The sequence below is a fragment of the Dipodomys spectabilis genome, unplaced genomic scaffold (genome assembly GCF_019054845.1).
Source record: "Dipodomys spectabilis isolate Male_0828 unplaced genomic scaffold, ASM1905484v1 ptg000594l, whole genome shotgun sequence".
NCBI lineage: Eukaryota > Metazoa > Chordata > Mammalia > Rodentia > Heteromyidae > Dipodomys > Dipodomys spectabilis.
Genome location: NW_024871271.1, coordinates 192,623 through 213,692, shown reverse-complemented (window position 1 = coordinate 213,692; position 21,070 = coordinate 192,623). Strand labels below are relative to the sequence as shown.

The window sequence follows — 21,070 nt, the reverse complement described above, 5'->3', positions numbered from 1 at the left end:
CTGCCCCTGCGGAGGCCGTGCTGGGAGCGCAGGCCCCGCCCCTGAGACCTGCCATCCCTCAGCTTTCCTACCGAGCTCGGGAGATCTTCAGCAAGTTCCTGTGCAGCAAGGCCACCACCCCAGTCAACATCGACAGCCAGGCCCAGCTGGCGGACGACGTCCTCAACGCCCCGCACCCCGACATGTTCAAGGAGCAGCAGCTCCAGGTGGGGGTCCCCAGGGGTCCCTGGGCGCGAGGTGCAGTGCGGGCTCTGAGACCAAAACCACCACCACCACCACAAGGATAATTCCAGGCACCCCTGCACTGACTGTGTGGCCTGGGCTGGCCAGCCTGAGACTTTTCCCCTTCCCCCCCCCTTCCCCCCCTCCCCCCCGCCTCCTGCGTGTGATTTTAAATTCTGTGGCATGGTGGCATTAAACAGCCGCATCTGGACCATGCACCTCACAGGCCCCGCTGGGGGCTGCCCTGCCGTGGGGTGCCGGACTGACCTGACATAAAAGGACAGCAAAGGGGGAGGCCTCCCAGTCTGTGAGACCCCAGGCTGCCTCCGGACCTGGGTCTCCCCTCCCTAAGCAGGGGCTCTCTAAGGCTGAGGCCCGAGTCCGCAGAGCGGCTGGCTTTGCCTGTGCGTGGGGCTGGCCCAGGGCAGGGGTGACGGAGCGGGCGCAGAGGCTGGCTTCCCGAGGGGAAGCGGGGACCGCCTGGCCCTGGGCAGGCCTCAGGGGTGCCAGGCTGGCAGCGTCTTCAGAGCAGGGCCAGCCGGTGGGGCGGGCACCCCGGCTCCTCCTGCCACGGTATTGTGTGGTGTTTGCTCCCCAGATTTTCAATCTGATGAAGTTTGACAGCTACACTCGCTTCCTGAAATCCCAGATGTACCAAGAGTGCGTGCTGGCGGAGGTGGAAGGCCGCACCCTCCCGGACTCCCAGCCGGTGCCCAGCAGCCCGGCCTCCAAGCAGAGCCTCAGCTCCGAGCACTCCAGCGCGTCCACGCCAAAAAAGGTGCCGGCCTGGCTGACACGAGGCCGCCGCGTCCTCCGCGGAGCTGTCCCCAGGGCTCTGGCTTTGTGGGCAGGGCAGCGTCAGACTCCCAGGCAGTGGAGGAAGGCAGTGGTGGGCAGGGCAGTTTCCTTGACTGACAGAAGGGTCTAGATTGTTCCATGGAGTTCTTCTGTGTACAACTCTGTGTTCAGACCCTTGGCTTCATGACACGTAAAGCAACACTACAGTGTTGTCCTTTTTGTTCTTTTTTCTGTGTGCTGGTTCTGGGGCTTGAACTCAGGGTCCTGAGTGCTTGGCTTTTTGCTCACAGCTGGTGCTGTACCACTTGAGCTCCAAGTCTGGCTTTTCGCTGGCTTATTAGAGATGAGGTGGGTTTTTTCCAAGTCATTTTAAGATTCATTTTTAAAATATCCTTAAGTATTTGCAGGGAAGGGTTTCGGTCGGGCAGGTCAGGGCTGTGAGTGAGCGCATGGTATCCTTTCCCCCATCTGCCATTCCCCCCGGCTCCCCGACCCCAGAGGCCCCCGAGCGCTGGGAACGGCTCTGCCTCAGGGCCCTGCCTCCTCAGTCCCTGGGATTACAGACGGAAACTGCTTGCACTCGCCTGACTTCAGTGATTTAATCGAGGCTCCAATTTTCTGGCAGTTAAGTGGAAAATCAAAGTCAGGAAGATCCCTAAATGAAGATGCGGGCGACGAGGACAGCGAGAAGAAGCGGAAAGGGGCCTTTTTCTCCTGGTCCAGGAATCGGAGCACAGGACGATCCCAGAAGAGGAGGGAGCAGGGGGACCATGCCCACGGTGCGTGTGGGCCCCGGGCCGCGGCAGGGGTGCAGTAAGGAGTGCTGAGGCCGTCTCTGCAGGACTGAGAAAGGCCGCACTGCGCCCGCGGCGTCTCCCACTCACGCTGCGGGTGGCTGACTGCTGGCCCCTCTCCTGTGGGGACCGTGTCTCGGGGACACCGTGCCTCTCACACCTGGTGGCTGCGTCCCTCTCCTGCGGGGGCCGTGCCTCAGCTTCTGTCTAGGTCAGGGCAAGTCAGCAAACAACTTTTACATTTGTGAAAAATGTTGTGCTGTCGGCATCCGGCTCTTTGCTCCGCTGTCCCCGCGGTGCCCTGGCCGTGCCTGTCACAGTGAAGCCCGCGTCACCGGCTGGGAGCCCGGGCCGCTCTGGGCAGCTTCTGTTGCCGGTGGGGCTGCGGGGCCTGGGGGCTTCCTCGCCCTGTCAGACAGAGGTGGAGCCATTGGGCCGGGTGCTGAGTTCCTGGAGGGGGCTGTGCACCCCATATATTCCACCACCACTGACAGGCTGTAGAACCATCTGGAAAGGGCATCTGCATCCTGAGACAGCGTCTTCCTCAGATTCTCACATTCTGACCCCCCCCCCGCCAGGACCCACAGGAGCCCTGAGCATCTCTGCATGTGGGGGTCACGGGGCCTGGAGCCTGTCTGTGGAGGGGCCTCACGGTGCACAGGGGCCATCAGTCACCACACAAAGGCCGCGGGCCCCACACACGGTCAGACGAGCCGCTGGCCAGAGCCTCGGCTGCTGTCCACAGGGACGGCCGCCGGGGCCCAAAGAGGGCCCTCGGAGCGGGAGCAGAGCCTGGTGAAGGGGTGCGCTGGGAGCACAGGGCTGGCCCTGCGTGGGCTGGCTGGGCTGCCTCCCCCGGCCGCAGCCTCCCACCTCCCGTCTGCCCGGGACTGGAGGTGGTGTGTGTGTGTGTGTGTGTGTCTGGGTGTCTGTGTGTGTCTGGGTGTCTGTGCCTCTGTATGTTTGTACATATCTGTGTCTCTGTGTGTGTGCACGCCTGTGCGTGTCTGTGTCTGTGTGTATCTGTGTGCGTTGTGTCTGTCTCTGTGTTACATGAGGACAGTTCAGGCTGTTGTTCTGGGTTCACACCAGCTGTTTCCTTGTTAAGATGCCCTTCGTGCCAACGGGAGCCTGTGCCGCCGGGAGTCGCAGGGCTCCGTGTCCTCCTCAGGGAGCGTGGACCTGGTGAGTCCTCCCCTCCCCCTCCCCCACCCCTCCCCTCTTCCCCTCCCCCCTCCGCCAGGGCGCAGGCTGTGCGGACGAGACTGTCCCGTGAAAAACCCAGCATTCATTTTAGAAGCTGGCACCGGACCCCAGCTCAGGGGTCCAGAGGCAGCTCGGGTCACTGTTTGGCAGATAAGATGCTTGAGGACTGAATCCAGCTTGCATTTGCTTCTTTAATCCTAGTGTTCTACTTTGTTTAATTTTTGGCTCCCGCGATGAGCAAGCTCTGGCCCAGCCCGGCTCCTCTGCTGACTGCTGGCCACTGCTTGTTCTGGCCTTTGCAGCTGGGGAGGGGCTGGGCGGCTGGCCTAGGACCTGAGGCCCTCGGTAAGTTTTGGGGGCTTGCTGCTTCCACGCAGAGGAGCTCTTCTTCAGTCGCGCCACGCAGGGTTTCAAGCTCTGAGGGCTTTGCACAGACCTGTTCTCTTCTGCAGCCTGGCCACCCCACCTCAGTGGCTTAGCGCAGGGTGTGTCTCCTGCCGTGCTTTGCCAGGAGCCAGCTTCTGCTCACCCTGGCTGCGCTCTTGCTGCCCCAAGTCCCTGGGCCTGGAAGCTCCTGGGCCATCGTACCTCTGTGTGGCCCCAAGCCTGGGACCTGTGCAGCAGCAGCCAGTCCAGTCCTGTGTCTCTGGTGTTCTCAGGGGCCAAGGCGCGGCCTCTGGGGGGCCAAGCTGGGAGCCAGCACGGCCCCGCGTGCCCTCCAGGCAGGCCCGAGGCCCCGCTCTTCCTGCAAGGCCCACATGGGCTTGCGGGGAGTCGTGCTGCCATCTTTGCAGCCAGCCCACCACTCTGCCAGCTGGGTTTGGAAATAACGCTCAGACTGTCAGGAAGGGGTGATGATGAACGAGAGTGCGGGTTGGGAGGGGGTGACGGGGTGAGAGGGTCTGTGCTGTGCCGTGGCCTGGGTGGGCGCCACGCTCCCTGGTGGGAGGTGTGAAGGCTTGTCCGCCATCCTGCCTCCTGCGCCTCCTGTGCCTCCCTGGAGACCACATCGCGCGGACGGCTTGGGTGGAGAGCCGCGTCTGCCCGGGTGTGTGGGGGCAGGTGGGCCGCTGGCTCTCCCTGGGGAGCCACTCTGCACCCGTGACCCATCTCCCTGCCCCACAGCCCGAGGCCTGCAGAACCCCGGCGGCTGAGAGGGACAAGACTGCCCGGCACTGCTGCATCCACCTCCCGGACGGGACCTCCTGCTCGGTGGCCGTCAGGTCGGGATTCTCCATCAAAGACATCCTGGCGGGACTCTGTGAGCGGCAGGGCATCAACGGGGCCGCCGTGGACCTCTTCCTGGCGGGCGGGGACAAGGTACTGCCTGGCCAGGCGTGTGCTCCTCCACGAGAGCGCGGGCGTCCCCGTGCGGCTGGGCTAGCGCCTCGTCTGCCGCCTCCCCCTCCCGCAGGCGCTGCGGGGCTGCGCTGTGCGGGGCGCCTCAAGTCTGCCGGCCTCCCCCACCTCTCCCTCCCGCAGGCGCTGCGGGGCTGCGCTGTGCAGAGCGCTGCATGCTGATGCGGCGGGCTATTTTTGACGCGGCTCTTTTGTTGTGTGCAGCTGTGTGCCCACAGGCCCGCACCCCCACATTAACCCCGGTCTCTCTGTGCTGCAGCCCCTGGTGCTCCACCAGGACAGCAGCATCCTGGCGTCGCGGGACCTGCGGCTAGAGAAGCGCACTTTGTTTAGGTAAGAGCAGAGCGCGGCCTCCGAAGCCCCGGGGGCTGTGTCTGTTCCTCGGGCTCCTCCTGCCGCGGTCACTCCCGGGCGCTGCCCGTATCCCCAGCGGGCACAGCCCTGGGTCGGTGCCCCATCTGGCGCTTGGCAAAGGTGGAGCCTGCCCACCCGCAGGCCTCCCTGGCTCTAGGACCACAGTGGGACAGGGAGGGGGCGCCCTCTGCCTGTGGTGCCTGGAGGGACCGGCGGCATGTCCCTGCAGCCCAGAGTTCCACAGGGGCCTCGTGGGCTTGCTCGCACACAGGCCCTCTCCCTCGGAGCCCGGCGGGTCGCAAGGACTGCGGTGCTGTGTCCGGTGCCCTGTCCTGTCCGTAAGGTGACCTGTGGTCTTCACTGCAGGCTGATGTGAGTTTCTGAAAACGTCCCTCGTCCCTTCCCCTCAGGCTGGATCTCGTTCCGATTAACCGGTCTGTGGGCCTGAAGGCCAAGCCCACCAAGCCCGTCACGGAGGTGCTGCGGCCTGTGGTGGCCAAGTACGGCCTGGACCTGGGCAGCCTGCTGGTGAGGCTGGTGAGTGTTCTCCACACGGGCCTGGCCTGGTTCTTTGGCGCCTCCATCTCTGCACCAACGCGGACCCGGTGAGGGGCTGGCATGGGCACGCCGCCGCTCCACACCACCCCCGTGGGAAAAACCCTTGTTCACTTGCATGGCTGTGCAAGACCTGCCATTTGCCCAAGGTTTTACTTCAGGGAACTCACAGAGACGCAGAGGCCCCGAGCCGTCCCAGCCCTCTGCGGGCTGGCGGGCGCTCCTAGAGCTGCGCCTGATGGATCAGGGCGCCGCCTGGCACGTGCGCTGGGCCCAGGAGGGAGACGCGGGTCAGGAGCAGCGGTGGGCAGGCGTCTCTGCCGCGCTGCTGTGAGCACACTGAGTGTGCGCTGAGTGTGCGCGGCGGGGGCGTGGCGGTGTGCCGAGGCGGCAGCTCCTTCCTTGGCTGTGACTTCACAGATGTTAAGGATGTTGCTTTTCTCTCAAACTGGCTTCAAAATCGCTCGAGAGCTTTGATGCAAACAAGAGGAACTTACTCAATTATTCAAGAACACGAGCTCTGGGGGAACCTGAAGCGGCCTGCCCTGCCCCAGATTCCAGAAGTACCGGGCGGAGGCAGACCCGGCCCGGCTCCCAGCATGCCTCCCTCCTGCGTCCTGCTCAGAGCCTAGGTGGTCGCTTAGCCCCAGGGCCTCAGTTTCTCTATCTGCAAAATGAGGTGTGGAGGGCTGTCTGGTGCTCGAGGGGTCTTTCTCCGTGAGCAGGGGCTCCCAGGCAGCCCCCCAACCCTGCATTCCTCCACACCAGGAGTCAGTGACCCCTTTAGTCACTGGCAGGTGTACAGACCGAAGTCCAGCTGGGACGCTGGCCATAGTGTGGCCAGCCGTGGCCCCTTCAAGCCCCGCCTTTCTGGTCAGGTTAGGCACACTCCTAATGACAGGGAGTTTAAAATGCTAGTGAGGCCGGGCGCTGGTGGCTCACGCCTGTAATCCTAGCTACTCAGGAGGCTGAGATCTGAGGATCGCGGTTCAAAGCCAACCTGGGCAGGAGAGACAGTGAGACTCCTATCTCCAATAAACCACCAGAAAACCGGAAGTGGGGCTGTAGCTCAAGTGGTTGAGCGCTCGCCTTGAGCTGAAGAGCTGAGGGACAGCGCCCAGGCCCAGAGTTCAAGCCCCACGACCGACAAAAAAAACAAAAACAAGAACAAATAAAATGCTGGCGAGAAGTTCAGGTACCCCTCTGTGTGTGTGTGCATGTGTACTTGGGGCCTGGGTGCTGTCCCTGAGCTTTCTTGCTCAAGGCTAGCTCTCTGCCATTCAGGACATAGCCCCACTTCCAGATTTTTTGTGGTACATTGGAGATAAAACCCCACAGGCTTCACTGCGTGGGTTAGCTTTGTTTTTTGTTTTGTTTTTTTTTGGGGTCCAGTTGTGGGGCCTGAACTCTGGGCCTGGGCGCTGTCCCTCAGCTCTTCAGCTTAAAGCTAGCGCTCTACCACTTGAGCCACAGCGCCACTTCCGGCTTTTTTCTTTTTGTTTATGTGGTGCTGAGGAATCGAACTCAGGGCCTCAGGCATGCAAGGCAAGCTCTCTACCACTGAGCCACCTTCCCAGCCCCGTGGGTTAGCTTTGAACCGCAGTCCTCAGGGCTCAGCATCCTGAGAGCGAGGCTTGCAGGAGCGAGCCACGGCGGCCCGCCCGCCTGTTACAAACAGCGGTCGTGGTGAGGGAGCAGCCAGAGTGACTGGCAAGACAGAGGGCGCTCGGAGCAAAGGCAGGGCACCCACCTGTGCCCTGATTTCCATTGGGCTGCTCCTCACAGGTTTAGGAAGAGAGGAGGCAGGGAGGTTTAGGCCAGCGCTGACGGGGTTGTGAGCGGGAGACAGACTCGAGTCTCTCCCAGAACGTGTCGTGCTCACAGCATGGCCTCTCTGCCCCCGTCACGTGACTGCGGGAAGGGCTGCCCGGCCCGGCCCTCAGGGCCCTGGCGCCGGGGGCACCCCGTATGAGATGCCTTTAAGCCTGGGTCATTCCTGCACCCAGTGGCTGGGCTGTGAGCAAGTGTTCTAGAAAGCTCCAACCTCAGTAAATGATCCAGTGTGTCCCCTTTGTCTCTAGAGCGGGGAGATGGAGCCCCTGGACCTCGGTGCCCCTATCTCCAGTCTGGACGGACAGCGGGTGGTCCTGGAGGAGAAAGACTCTTGCAGAGGGAAAGGTGAGTTGGCCTGTGTCCCCTGCCCCTGCCTCCAGCCTGCTGCCGCTGTTGGTGAGTGGCTGTTGTCTTCCGACTGCCGTAGGACCCTCGTGCGGGGGGGGGGGGGGGGGGGGAGAGGAGGGAGGGGAGGGAGGGGAGGGAGGGGAGGGGGCGCCCTGGCCGTACTCTCAGCTGGGGTGCTGCCCACCTGCCACCACCAGGCTGGGCAGGGCCCCGAGGGCCTCCTGGCCATTCAGCTGGGGCCATTCCAGGACTGTCCCTCTGGTAGAACAGACATGAGGACACTCAGTCTGCAGGACATAAGGGACACGAGGCCCCTTTGTGACTCAGGGACTGTCTAGGTGGGGGAGGAATTTTCTAGAAATTTGCCTTGGGGTACTCTGTACGGAGGAGCGACCCCGAGGGCTGTTTGTGAGGTGGCGGTGCAGGCCTGTCCCCGTGCTGCCGACCAGGTGGGGGTGCGTCCCTCCTGCTCAGTCCTCGTCCCAGCTGCCTCCTCCCACCACCTCTGCTGCAGTGAGGCCCTGCCCCCCCCCCCGCCCCTGCCCTGGAGGCCATGGGCTGAGGGCCTGCCCCCCCCTCCCCCCCCCCCGCCCTGGAGGCCATGGGCTGAGGGCCTGCCCCCCCCCCCCCCCCCGCCCTGGAGGCCATGGGCTGAGGGCCTGCCCACCTCCCCCCCCCCTGCCCTGGAGGCCATGGGCTGAGGGCCTCCCCCCCCCCCCCCGCCCTGGAGGCCATGGGCTGAGGGCCTGCCCACCTCCCCCCCCCCCGCCCCCCGCCCTGGAGGCCATGGGCTGAGGGCCTGCCCCCCCCCCCCTGCCCTGGAGGCCATGGGCTGAGGGCCTGCCCACCTCCCCCCCGCCCTGGAGGCCATGGGCTGAGGGCCTGCCCACCTCCCCCCCCCCGCCCCCCGCCCTGGAGGCCATGGGCTGAGGGCCTGCCCCCCCCCCCCCCCCCGCCCTGGAGGCCATGGGCTGAGGGCCTGCCCACCTCCCCCCCCCCCCGCCCCCCGCCCTGGAGGCCATGGGCTGAGGGCCTGCCCCCCCCCCCCCGCCCTGGAGGCCATGGGCTGAGGGCCTGCCCCCCCCCTGCCCCCACCCTGGAGGCCATGGGCTGAGGGCCTGCCCCCCCCCCCCCCCGCCCTGGAGGCCATGGGCTGAGGGCCTGCCCACTCCCACCCCCCCCCCCCTGCCCTGGAGGCGATGGGCTGAGGGCCTGCCCCCCCCCCGCCCCCGCCCTGGATGCCATGGGCTGAGTGCAGGCCAGGGCTCCGCCCACTGGGGGGTGTGGCCTCACTGCCCCCACCCCCACCCCCCACTTGGGTACAGGTGGATACGAGCCTCCTGTCCTGCTCGGGCCTGCAGGGAGTGGGCAGGCTGGACCCGTTTGTCATGACTGTAAAACTTACTTCCCAAGGAGTGCGCAGGCAGTCGCGTATGGAACGGGGTCCAGCTCGCTGCTCCAAAAAGCAGGCGGCACACTTGCGCAGCACGCTGCGGTGCCCCATCCACCGCCAGCCGGGCAGACCTGAGGGCCGTGGATCTGCGGGGTGGGGGAGGTGGGGAGGAGGATGGAGGCCTGGGAGGCCCAGGGCCGTGGCCTGCTGGGGTGAGCAGGATGGGGAGGCCGAGGGCCGTGGTTCTACGGGGCGGGGGAGGCCCGGGCACCTCTGGCTTCTCTGCTGCTTTGCTTTCCAAGGCAGAAAAGGCGGCGGGCGTTGCGTGCCGGCGTGGTGAGCCTCTGCCACTATAAAGCTCATCTTGGTGTTGGCATCCACAGACAAACAGAAGGGCGCCCCGGGCAAGCAGAAGGCCGCCCCGAGCTCCAGTCCCAGAAGCCACGCAGCCACGGTGATTCCCTTGCACCCCTGGCCTCCCTGCCACTCCCGCCCTTCCCAGAGCTCTCAGCTCCTTGCCCCTCCGCCCCCCCCCCCCCGGCTGGGCTCCCTGCGGCCGCGCTTGTGTCTGGGGGAGTCTCTGTTGTCAGGGGTGGGCGCCACACCCCGTGGGGTCTCCCCTCGGTTCCCCCAAGGCTGGCTCTCACTCGGCTGGGTCTTCGGCTTTCTTTTCTTCTGCAGTGGTGGTGGGGACACGTACCGTGCTTGTTGTAAGCAATTATTGTGATTGATTTTCTGCAATGCATCTAAAAATTCTGTATCAATGCCCCCTGTGTCTCAGGTATAACAGATGAATTGTGTATTGTCCTATGTTGAAATGTAAGTAGAACTTTGACTTTCCTTCTAATGCAGGGAGAGGAAAGAACACTAGGCAAGTCTAATTCTATTAAAATAAAAGGAGAAAATGGAAAAAATGCTAGGGATCCCCGGCTTTCAAAGAGAGAAGAATCTATTGCAAAGATTGGGAAAAAAAAATATCAGAAAATTAATTTGGACGAAGCTGAGGGTATGTGTACTCTTTAAACCCTGGTTTTCAGTAAATGCACTGCCACTTTCTGTCCATCCAGCAGCCCCTTCGCCCGTCTGTGGCAGCGGGCGCCCAGAGGCCACACAACCCCAGGTGGCTGTGACTGCTGCAGCCTCTCTCCCCTCCCCCGACGTGAGCCGGGGTGGGTAGAGGCCTTCCCGGACGTGGCTGGCTGCCAGGAGGGAGCGTGGGGTCCGAGCCGGGAAGGCCTATGGCTTGCTAACCTCCGCCCCCCCCCCCGCCCCCCCCCCCGCCTTGGGCCTTGGAGCGGCACGGAGCCCTTGCAGGCCTAGGGACAGGCGCCATTACTGGAGCACGTTCTTCCTTTGGCAGCTTATGACAAGGAGAAGCTTGGAAAGCAAGACCTGCGCCCCAGCCTCACAGCAAGCACATGCCGCCCGCCTCCCTTGGCTTCCCAGCCAGCGGGCCGTGTGCAGCTCTGGGGACTGGGGCCGGGGCCGGGGCTCCCTGTGGTCTGTGCAGTCTGTACCCCTTCCACACCGGGGCACGTTCAGGCACCCTGAGCCTGAGTGAGGAGGGGGAGGGGCTCTGGGGGGCCAGGTGGTGTGCCTTCCCTAGGAGCCAGCAGTCCAGGCCCAGGGCTACAAGCTCTGAGGGCCCGAGGAGCTGTGTGGGGCCTCCTCTCGGATGGCGGGGGGGGGGGGGGGGACGCCCTCTGCCTAGCTGTGGCCCTCCCCTGGCTTCCAACTTTGGGTCTGTAGCTGTAGCAAGGGCCCCTGGCTCTGTCATGCCCTGATCTGGCCTTCCTTTCTGCCTTGACCTCAGAAGGGAGCCAGGGCTTTGGTGTGGACTCAGAGCTCTAGCAGCACCCTACGGAGCACCCAGCACCCACAGTGCTGTTTTGAGCTTTCTGGGCTGGGACTTCGCAGTGTGGTTTGCAGGGTGTCCTACAGCTAGCTGTTTTACACGGCAAAAACAGGTTGTGCGAGCAGCCGGGTGTTGGGCTCTGCTCTGACACTGCGGCTCACTGCTGCTGGCTGGCGGCTGGAGCGCAGGGCAGCAGGCAGCTCCCCTGCGGGAGGGCGGGCGGGCTGGCCGGCCCTCCCCCTCCCCCTCCCCAGCCAGCCTCCCTGAAGTCTAAAACACAGACGTTCTTTTGGTTTTCCTCCGACAGAGTTTTTTGAGCTCATTTCCAAAGCTCAGAGCAACAGAGCAGATGACCAGCGTGGACTGCTAAGGAAGGAGGACCTGGTGCTGCCTGACTTCCTCCGCCTCCCTCCCGGCTCCACGGAGCCGGCCCCTGCCAAGGGCTTCAGCCAGAGAGCCGCAGCCAGCCACGGCCGGGGGAGAGTGGCCCGGCGCGGGGACAGCTGGGAGCCAGCCCCAGACCCCAGCGACAGCCCAGCCACCAGCCCAGGCTCAGCCCAGAGTCCCAGCTCGGCCCACAGCGCCCCGGAGCCCCCTGGGGTGCCCCTGAGCCCCTCCCCGCGGCAGGACGGCACCACACAGGTCTGGAGGAGGCCATCTCCAGACGCGGAGGCTGGGGGCATCCAGACCGTGGAGGAGGAGCATGTGGCCGACCTGACCCTGGTGGCAGAAGGGGACATCAGCAGCCCCAACAGCACACTGCTGCCCCCCAGCCCCCAGGACCTCCCTGGACCCCCGAAGCCAGGTACCTCCAAGTTCTGAGCTGCGCCCAGGCTGCTCGGGGGTAAAAGGGACAGCGTGGCCCTGCCCTGCCCTGCCCTTGTGTGGGACGGCCTCCTTTGCCGGTTCTGAGACGCGGGTGTGGGTGGCAGCTGAGGGCCGAGCCGCCGGGCCACCTCGCCGCGGGGCGCAGGCAGAGGGGAGCCGGGCTCAGGGACGGCCTGGGCAGCGCCAGTCTGAAACGTGGATTACTCTTTGAAGTCACACAGCTGGCTTTTCAGTGTCTCAGTCTCAAGTCGGAACTGTAACTAGCATCCACCCCGAGCAAGTCAGCGAGCCCCTGTGTTCGCAGAGCCCGGGGCCCCGGCCCGGCCCGCAGCTGCGTGGGTGGCACTGGCTCCCTGCCGTGCCCCGGGCGGCGTGCTGCGCCCTGGGCCAGTGCTGCTCCTCCCGTGGCGTTCGCCAGTCTCGAGTGTTTGTGTCCAGGAGTTTCCGGATGAAAGCATGAAGTTTAGTGTGTGCAGGTGAACAGCATGACCCCTGGCAGGAATGCGTCCTCCCCGGTCCCACTCGGGACTGGCCGGGTTCGCCAGGGCCCACGTGGCTGTCCGAGTGGACGCGCCCCACCCAGTGCCCCCGCCGTGCCTCGCCGTGGGCAGCCGGGGCAGCCAGGCCCTGCTCCCAGCGCGGCCTCCAGCCTCCGCCAGCTCAGAGCAGCTGTTGCCAGTGCATGTTCTGCGCACCACACACATCTGGGCATTTGGGGGGCACCGCACTAGGGTGAGCTCCCTAGAACTCTGTCCTCTGAGGTCTCCTGTGAGCTTCCTGGGCCCCTGGCCCTGCGTCCTTCCGCTCCTCTGTGGCTCCTGTTCGCAGTTCCCACCTGTGCTCTGATCTGTGTCCTTCTGAGAGTAATAAACTCTAGATCTCAACCCTCACTAGTTTCAAACTCTTTTCTTTTTCATTTGAAATTGTGTTTCCACAACTTAGAAATGTATAGATATGTTTCTTCCCTAGGAAAGTATCACACATTTCTGGGAAATTAAATGGACTTATCTTAATACACTGGCTTAAAAAACAAAACAAAACAAAAAAAAAGCAGACCGTTCAGTTGGCAAAGCTTTGTGCCCCCTCGCGCTGGCTCTGTCCAGCCGTCCCCAGGCAGGCACCGCGCGCCCGGGCAGCCGTCTTGAAAGTGGGGATGGAGTGGCCCCGCATGGCTCTCCCACCTGAGGGGCCCCACCTGGGCTCCTGCTGCCACCAGCTCCCATCACAGGGGCATTCTGGGACGGAGGTGGTGCTGGGTGGACGGAGGTTGCCAGAATTGCTCAAGCCAGGAGCTGAGATCTGCTCTGGGGCCGGCTGTGGAGCTCTTTCCCCTGGGTGCGCACTGGAGGTATGGTGTGGCTGCATGTGCTGGCTCTGTGCCCCTCTGTGGGGTGCAGCCGGCTTCGTGGAGAGCCACGCCATGTCGTTTAGCCACACAGGACCAGGTTTCCAACCATCGAGGTACTGGGCAGGGGCAGCAGCACTCAGCGTGGCACCCGGCCGGGCCGCCTTTGCTGGAGTACCCTGTATGTGCCGGCAGGGGGCAGGAGCTGGCTGTGCCCTGTGCCTGGAGACCAGGGCCCTGGCAGGACCGGGCTGGAGGCTGTGGTGTTGCCAGACAGCTGTGGGCACTATGATCCGCTGCGAGTCACCGCCTGGATGGGTGCAGGCCTCTCAGGATTGTCTGTGGGAGAGGGCCCAGGTGGGGGAGGGATACCTGCTGTGCCTGTGTCTGTCCCTGTACGTGTGTGCTGTGTGTCTGCCATGGGCGTGTCTGCCATGAGGGCGCCTGTCCATGAGCTTGTCTGCTGTGCGCATACCTCTCTGTGAGTATATCTGTCCATGAGCATGTCTGTCATGAGTGTACCAGTCTCTGTCTGTCTGCATGTGTGTGTCACTGTGTGACTGCTGTGCATGTCTGTGTGAGTGTGTGTGTCTGGGTCTGCCGTGTGTGTGTCACTGTGTGTGTATCTGTCTGCCGTGGGTGTGTCTGCGTGTGATTGCGTGTCTGCTGTGCCCATGTCTCCGTGTCTGTCTGCCTTGCACATGTCTCCGTGTGTGTGTGTGTGTGTGTGTGTGTCTGTGTCTGCTGTGGGTGTGTCTGCGTGTGCGTGCGTGTCTGCTGTGCCCATGTCTCCGTGTCTGTCTGCCTTGCACGTCTCCGTGTGTGTGTGTGTGTGTGTGTGTGTGTCTGTGTCTGCTGTGGGTGTGTCTGCGTGTGCGTGCGTGTCTGCTGTGCCCATGTCTCCGTGTCTGCCTTGCACGTCTCCGTGTGTGTGTGTGTGTCTGGGTCTGCCGTGTGTGTGTCACTGTGTGTCTGTCTGCCGTGGGTGTGTCTGCATGTGCGTGTGTGTGTGTGTGTGTGTCTGTGTCTGCTGTGGGTGTGTCTGCGTGTGCGTGTGTGTCTGCTGTGCCCATGTCTCCGTGTCTGTCTGTCTGCCTTGCACATGTCTCCGTGTGTGTGTGTCTGTCTGTCTGGGTCTGGCGTGCGTGTCTGTGTGTGCGTACTCAGCTCCTTGGCCAGCGCTTCCTGGTGTGCCTTGCTCTGCCCTGGACCTGCCCCATGCTGGTTACCAGTGCAGGCTCCACCCGGACTTGCTCTCGGGGTGTCTAACAACTGCTGTGGAATGTCTCAGTGACAGGGCCACTAAGGCCCCTGCTCCGGGTGAGACAGTAGGATGCACTCCCACATCCGCGGGAGGGCGTGGGGACCCTGCCTTTGGCACCTTGTTCCCGGGAGGAAGAGGTGGTGATGGGTCAGAGGTCAGGTCTGGTTGGCTCTTGGAGAGTGCCTGGCCAGAAACGGTGCGGGGAGGGTCGCAGGGGCAGCAAGGGGAATCTGAGCCCTTCCAGGACCTGTCCCATGCGCATCCCGGAGGGTTCCTGTCCCCCGCCGCAGCCACTGGAGGCCAGCCTCAGTTTCCTGGCTGCAGACGGAGGCCAGTGAGGTCCTCTAGCTCCCCGGGGGCTAGAGGGCTATCCTGGGACAGGGCTCCTGAGGAGAGGCCTTGTGTCCGGGTAGCTCAGCTACCAGTGTCTCCCGGGGGGGTAGGGGTAGGGGTAGGGGGGTGTCTGGCCATGGAGTCGTTCTGGGGGCCTGTGGTGCTTCTTACAAGGTCCTTCCATGTTCCTCTCTACCAGCTGAGCCTAGGAGTGAGGTTTTGGGGGGCTCTGTGCTCCAGGGATGGGGTCATTGGGACCTCTTAGCCTCCTGTGGCAGGAGCCCAGGAACCTGGCACCGGTGACCCCTCCCCAACAGGGCACACCCCTGCCCTGCGTGGCGTCGCACCAAGGCCAGCACAGGCCCAACCTGGCCTGGGTCCTCTGCCTGGCATCCACGCGGTGTCCCCGGGCCTGGGTTCCCATTCGGACGCCTGCCTCGCCAGGCACCCGGACCTCACCCCCCTCCGAGGCTGCCGCGACTCCTGCCCGCACGGTCACCATCCTGGCACCCAGGCGCTCCCTACGGGTGTGCTGGCGGACACCCGCTGCCCATGGCTCTCAGAGCTGGCTGACCCCCTTGCCCCCACTGGTGACAACCTGCCCTCCAGCTGCGTCCACCGCAGCGTCCACAGGCCCCAGCCTGCCCCGCCCCCTCCTGGATGGGCTCCCTGGCCTCTGCCCCCTGGGGCGGGGCTGGCCAGCAGCGCTCCGCAGCGCCCCCTGCAGGCCACGCGTGTTCAGCGTCTCCCTCTGGACCCCATTCCCATCTTTGTCTACCTTGCGGCCCCGGGGCGCCGTCCTCCCTGGCTGTGTCCATCCCCCCCCCTTTGAGCCCAGTCAGTATTTGAGTGAGGAACTTCAGGCCAGCTCCACCCCTCGCAGAGTGTGGAGGTCTTGGAGTGGGGCCCGGGGAGGCCGGTGGTGAAGCCGCATCCCGGGCTGGGGGCCGGGCTTCCGTGGGGCTCTCTCCGAGGGTCCCATCCGGCAGGAGCCCGGGCCTTGGACAGCACCCGGGAAAGGCTTGTGGACAGAGCCTGGATGGGGCCCAGGGAGGGCCTGGGAGGTGGCTGAGGGGCCGGTGCCCGTTCCTGTGTCCGGTCCCCGCCTGTGTCTGGGGGGTGGCAGGACCCAGCCTAGAGCAGACATAGCTTCATGGAGAGCATTTGTGGGTGGTGAAGAGCGGCCAGAGTCACGGCAGTGGCCCAGGGGTGCCCGCTGGGCAGGGGAGGGCATCCCGGTTGTCAGGCCTCCGAGCATCGGGGGTGGGTGAAGAGCCGCAGGCATGAGCTGGCAGGCTGGTCAGCCAAGGGGCAGGCTGGGAGGGAAGGTCGTGGGGGAGCTGGGGCAGAGGGCACAAGGCAGGCCCTGCTAAGGCCTGTCCTGCCTCCTGGCCGGGGCCCATGGGGGGCTACGGTGGCCCCTTCCTCAGGGCAGGCCCGGTGGGGACTGTGGGAAGAGCCTGGACCGGCCGCCCCTCCTCAGCCCCCCCCCCCACCAGCCACAGACACGGCAGGGCCCAGCACAGCCCGCGGGCACAGGAGGCAGACACGCAGCCCCGCAGGCCCCGGCCCTGTAGCCTGGTGGAAAGTAGGGGCCAGGAGGGGCGAGCCGTGACCCCGGAGCGCTGGCAGGATGTGTGCAGAGTGACCAGAGGACTGAAGACAGGGAGAGGCTTCCGGTCTTGTTGGCTCCACGTGCTGGCTCTGGAGTGCTCACGATGCAGAGGCCAGAGAGGCCCCCCTCTGCTGCCCGGCCCCCGGGGAAGGGGAGAGGGAGGGGGTCAGGGCCTCCACAGTGCAGCTCAGAGGGAACAGGCTGGGGTGTGAGTGGAGCACGCCAGTTCTCACAGCCTGGGAGCAGGATTGCTCCCCGCGGTCCCCACAGCGCCTGCTCAGGGCGGCCCGGCCTACGCCGAGCAGCACTCCGGGCCCACCACTGCCCGCTGGCTGAAACGCACCGGCGTCCATCCCAGAGGGGCCACCACACGCCCCTGAGCCGGCTGGGGCGAGGAGGCCGGGGGGGTGGGGGGGGCGGGGAAGACCGGAGGGGCTTGTGCCCACCCAGCAGCCAGGCGGGCGGACCGCAGGCAAGGCCAGGGCCAGGCTGTATGGGGGCAGGTGGGGTGCCGAGGGGCTGGGCCTGGTGGAGACGGCTCTCCACGCCCCACTCTCTGGAGGCCAACTGATCCCAGGCCTAAACTCCCCTATATCCGCCTGCAGCAGCTGTGCCTGCTGCTCCCCACTCACAGACCTGGCCAGGGCAGGGCTGGCACCCCAGTGTCACCGGGGACCAGGCCGGACATCCGGGCAGATCAGCACGGGGACCAGCAGCTCCTGGGTGGAGGCTGCCAGGTGGGGCGAGGTTCGGCGCGGGGCCCGGCTAGCACTGGGTGGCGGTCTGCTCTGGGTGGCCAGGGGGTGCTGGGCACTCTGGGGATTGCGGACGTGCTGGCGGACTCTGAGACCTTTCTGAGGAGGGTCCAGCAGCAGCTCCACATCTGGGAAGCCGATGCTCCTCGGCCTTCTTGCCTGGCCTGGGCCCTGGCTGGAGGGCCTCAGTGAGCACTCGTGGCTGTGGGGTGAGCGCTGGAAGGCCAGGGCCGGGCCAGGTGGGTAACAGCCTCTCTTCTCCCCTGGCAGGGGGCAGGGCCCGTGGCAGCCAGGGCCTCCCGGTCAACAGGATCATCGACGTGGACCTCGTCACTGGCCCAGGCCCCGGGCTGGGGCTGCGGCCGGGTCCCCGGGGGAGGCCCGGTGGGCCGCAGACGTCAGACCGTCCCGGCCCGAGCCCCGTCCCAGGTGAGCCCTCCGCGCACACCGGCACGCACCACGCCACCTTTGTCTGAAGCTGCCCTCACCCCCGCCCCCCCAGCCTGGCCCGGCCTCCATCTCAGACGCACAGTCCAGAGGCCCTGGACATGAGCCGTCCTCACCACACTCGGGGGCCAGGCCGGGCCTCAACCTCCACAAATAAAGTATTTTTGAGGACACATCGTGTGTTGGCCTCGTGCTGAGTGCCTGGGGGCGGGCAGAGCTTCCCATTCGATGAGAACATGCGGAGTGTCAGCCCAGGAGACAGGGACCCCAGGAGGCCAGCAGGGAGGCCAAGGAAGTGGAGGAGAGGACGCTGGCTCCCAGCCCTGTGGGAGGGCACGAAGACTGCCCGAGAGCCTCCAGGCCCAGACCCTGACCTCCTCTCCCTGTCCCTTGCAGATTGGGCCTGGTCTTTTTTTTTGTCAGTCATGGGGATTGAACTCAGGGCCTGGGCACTGTCCCTCAACTCTGCAACTCAAGGCGAGCACTCAACCACTTGAGCTACAGCACCACTTCTGGTTTTCTGGTGGTTTTTATTGGAGATAAGAGTCTCATGGACTTTCCTGCCCGGGCTGGCTTTGAACCGAGATCCTCAGATCTCAGCCTCCTGAGTAGGATGACAGGCGTGAGCCACCGGCATCTGGCTTTTTTTTTTTTTTTTGACAGTACTAAGGCTTGAACTCAGGGTCTTGGGCCCTTGCTCCATTTCAGCTGGTACGCTTCTACTTGAGTCACACCTCCACTTCTGGCTTTTTGATGGTTAAAGATTAGAGTCTCAGATTTGTCTGCCTGGGCTGACAGCACCTGATGCTCAGACCTCAGTCTCCTGAGCAGCTGGGATGACGGGCCTGAGCCACCACCCCCTGGCTAATCCTGTCTTTTGATGTGTGCCCCACTCTGTCTCAGGCCTAGGCTGGCTGCTGGTGGGGTAGAACGTGGCTGGTCAGTGTTCTGACTCCTGGGCACCAGCCTGGGGTCTTCTGGCCCCAGTCCCTGCACCCTGACCTCGGCCTCTTAGCAGGTGGTCGTGAGGGCATCTCTGTAGGGACAATCCAAGCTGAAGCCTGACTGCATTCAAGGTCCAGAAAGAGGATCGGGCATGTGCAAGGCCCTGGACAGAGTATTCCAGCTATGGCAAGAGCCCTGCCAGGAGGAGAAAGCTGTGTGCCACAGGGTGGGGTTGAACACAAGGACAGTGCCTCAGCCTTCGGGGAAAGCCTCAGCAGTAAGCAGCTGCTGGGGAGGCGGAGGTCTACCTGGTGACCATCCTGGTTGCGTTGTGTGTCAGAAGTCATCCAGGAGCCCAACCCACAGTGTGCTGCTGTGGATGGGTCCAGAGAGCAGTCCCTGGTAGACTGCCTACGAAGGAAGTCAGTGCTACCGTGTCCTCAGTACCGTTTGACCCAGCACCACCTTGCCCTCAGTACCGCTTTGACCCAGCACCACCTTGCTCTCAGTACCGCTTTGACCCAGCACCACCTTGCCTTCAGTACCGCTTTGACCCAGCACCACCTTGCCCTCAGTACCATCTTGACCCAGCACCACCTTGCCCTCAGTACCATCTTGACCCAGCACCACCTTGCCCTCAGTACCATCTTGACCCAGCACCACCTTGCCCTCAGTACCGCTTTGACCCAGCACCACCTTGCGCTCAGTACCGCTTTGACCCAGCACCACCTTGCCCTCAGTACCGCTTTGACCCAGCACCACCTTGCCCTCAGTACCGCTTTGACCCAGCACCACCTTGCCCTCAGTACCGCTTTGACCCAGCACCACCTTGCCCTCAGTACCATCTTGACCCAGCACCACCTTGCTCTCAGTACCATCTTGACCCAGCACCACCTTGTCCTCAGTACCACTTTGACTCAGCACCACCTTGCCCTCAGTACCACTTTGACTCAGCACCACCTTGCCCTCAGTACCGCTTTGACCCAGCACCACCTTGCCCTCAGTACCATCTTGACCCAGCACCACCTTGTCCTCAGTACCACTTTGACTCAGCACCACCTTGCCCTCAGTACCACTTTGACCCAGCACCACCTTGCCCTCAGTACCATCTTGACCCAGCACCACCTTGCTCTCAGTACCATCTTGACCCAGCACCACCTTGTCCTCAGTACCGCTTTGACCAGCACCACCTTGCCCTCAGTACCGCTTTGACCCAGCACCACCTTGCCCTCAGTACCACTTTGACCCAGCACCACCTTGCCCTCAGTACCATCTTGACCCAGCACCACCTTGCCCTCAGTACCGCTTTGACCCAGCACCACCTTGTCCTCAGTACCGCTTTGACCCAGCACCACCTTGCCCTCAGTACCGCTTTGACCCAGCACCACCTTGCACTCAGTACCGCTTTGACCCAGCACCACCTTGCCCTCAGTACCGCTTTGACCCAGCACCACCTTGCCCTCAGTACCGCTTTGACCCAGCACCACCTTGCCCTCAGTACCGCTTTGACCCAGCACCACCTTGCCCTCAGTACCGCTTTGACCCAGCACCACCTTGCCCTCAGTACCGCTTTGACCCAGCACCACCTTGCCCTCAGTACCGCTTTGACCCAGCACCACCTTGCCCTCAGTACCGCTTTGACCCAGCACCACCTTGCCCTCAGTACCGCTTTGACCCAGCACCACCTTGCCCTCAGTACCATCTTGACCCAGCACCACCTTGCCCTCAGTACCGCTTTGACCCAGCACCACCTTGCCCTCAGTACCGCTTTGACCCAGCACCACCTTGCCCTCAGTACCATCTTGACCCAGCACCACCTTGCCCTCAGTACCATCTTGACCCAGCACCACCTTGCCCTCAGTACCATCTTGACCCAGCACCACCTTGCCCTCAGTACCATCTTGACCCAGCACCACCTCGCCTTTGTATCATCTTATCTTCTGCAACACCTTGCCCTTAGCACCCCCTGTGTCAACCTTTGTCCAATTTCATTCTCTCTGCACAGATGGGAGAAATGGAGGCCTGGAGAGAGTAGGGTTTGGGGTACACAAAAAACTTCAGTGCCCGGACAAAGTATAGGGGAGGCCCGGTGTGGCTGTGTGGCCACAGCTGTCTCAGGGGAGTTGACGCTGGCTGGAGGTGGCCCCACCGCTGTCCGGCCAGGCATTGTCGTCTGACTGCAGGCAGGGCAGGAGGGCTGTGCGGTGCAGAGACCAGAGACTGCCGGCCCAGCTCTGGTCCTCTAGCCTGTCACCACTGGCAGCAAGAGGTGGGAAGGCTTCCTGGAGGAGGCAGAGCATCTGCAGGGGTCCTGGGCGCCCCAGGGCTCCGGTCTGGGCTCACGACAGTGCTCGGCTCTGGGCGTGCCCCCTCCCTGAGCTGGCCCTGTGTGCTGTGGGGCCACCATCTCGGGCAGGAGTCCCTGCCAAGTCAGCGCTGAGTCGCTGTGTGGGCCTGCAGAGACTCAGCGCAGGGGTCACGCACCAAAGAGCTCAGCTCTCTAGCCTATGTGGGATCTGAAGCCGTCTGGGGGGTTCTGGAGCCGGCCAGGGGTCCCGGAGCCAGCTCGAACTGGCCAGGGTCAGGCCTGTCCTGTCCATGTGGCCCCACACACTTCCCGGAAAGGCTCCAGGCTGAGCGTGAGGCTGGCGTCCAAGCGCAGCCAGGCTGAGCCCCGTGGGAGCCACTGGCAGAGCAGGGTGCAGGGCAGGGGTGGGAGGGGGTGCACGGCTCCCCACGGGGCCATGGAGACAGCCGGGGTTAATCATTGCCGCGAGGCCTTGACCCCACCTGCTCGCAGCCCTGCTCCCGCCTCCACCGC

The 21,070-nt window shown here is 64.0% G+C and overlaps 1 protein-coding gene across 3 annotated transcripts in view; it reads left to right on the top strand.

Moving 5' to 3' along the window:
- The window catches only part of Rgs12 (regulator of G protein signaling 12), a 66,768-nt gene extending 49,435 nt beyond the window's left edge, over positions 1–17,333 (top strand). For 2 of the 3 annotated variants that reach the window (XM_042671039.1, XM_042671041.1), the window contains 12 exons: positions 63–206; positions 821–1,000; positions 1,646–1,799; positions 2,923–2,999; positions 4,146–4,340; positions 4,639–4,712; positions 5,144–5,270; positions 7,370–7,466; positions 9,246–9,316; positions 9,715–9,868; positions 11,025–11,522; positions 17,128–17,333. In XM_042671039.1, the coding sequence (XP_042526973.1) occupies positions 63–206; positions 821–1,000; positions 1,646–1,799; positions 2,923–2,999; positions 4,146–4,340; positions 4,639–4,712; positions 5,144–5,270; positions 7,370–7,466; positions 9,246–9,316; positions 9,715–9,868; positions 11,025–11,522; positions 17,128–17,333 (1,977 nt within the window). Of the gene's footprint in view, positions 1–62; positions 207–820; positions 1,001–1,645; positions 1,800–2,922; positions 3,000–4,145; positions 4,341–4,638; positions 4,713–5,143; positions 5,271–7,369; positions 7,467–9,245; positions 9,317–9,643; positions 9,682–9,714; positions 9,869–11,024; positions 11,523–17,127 lie in introns of those variants that run through there. The other variant, XM_042671040.1, reaches the window with a different exon arrangement.
- The last annotated feature ends 3,737 nt before the right edge of the window (positions 17,334–21,070 follow it).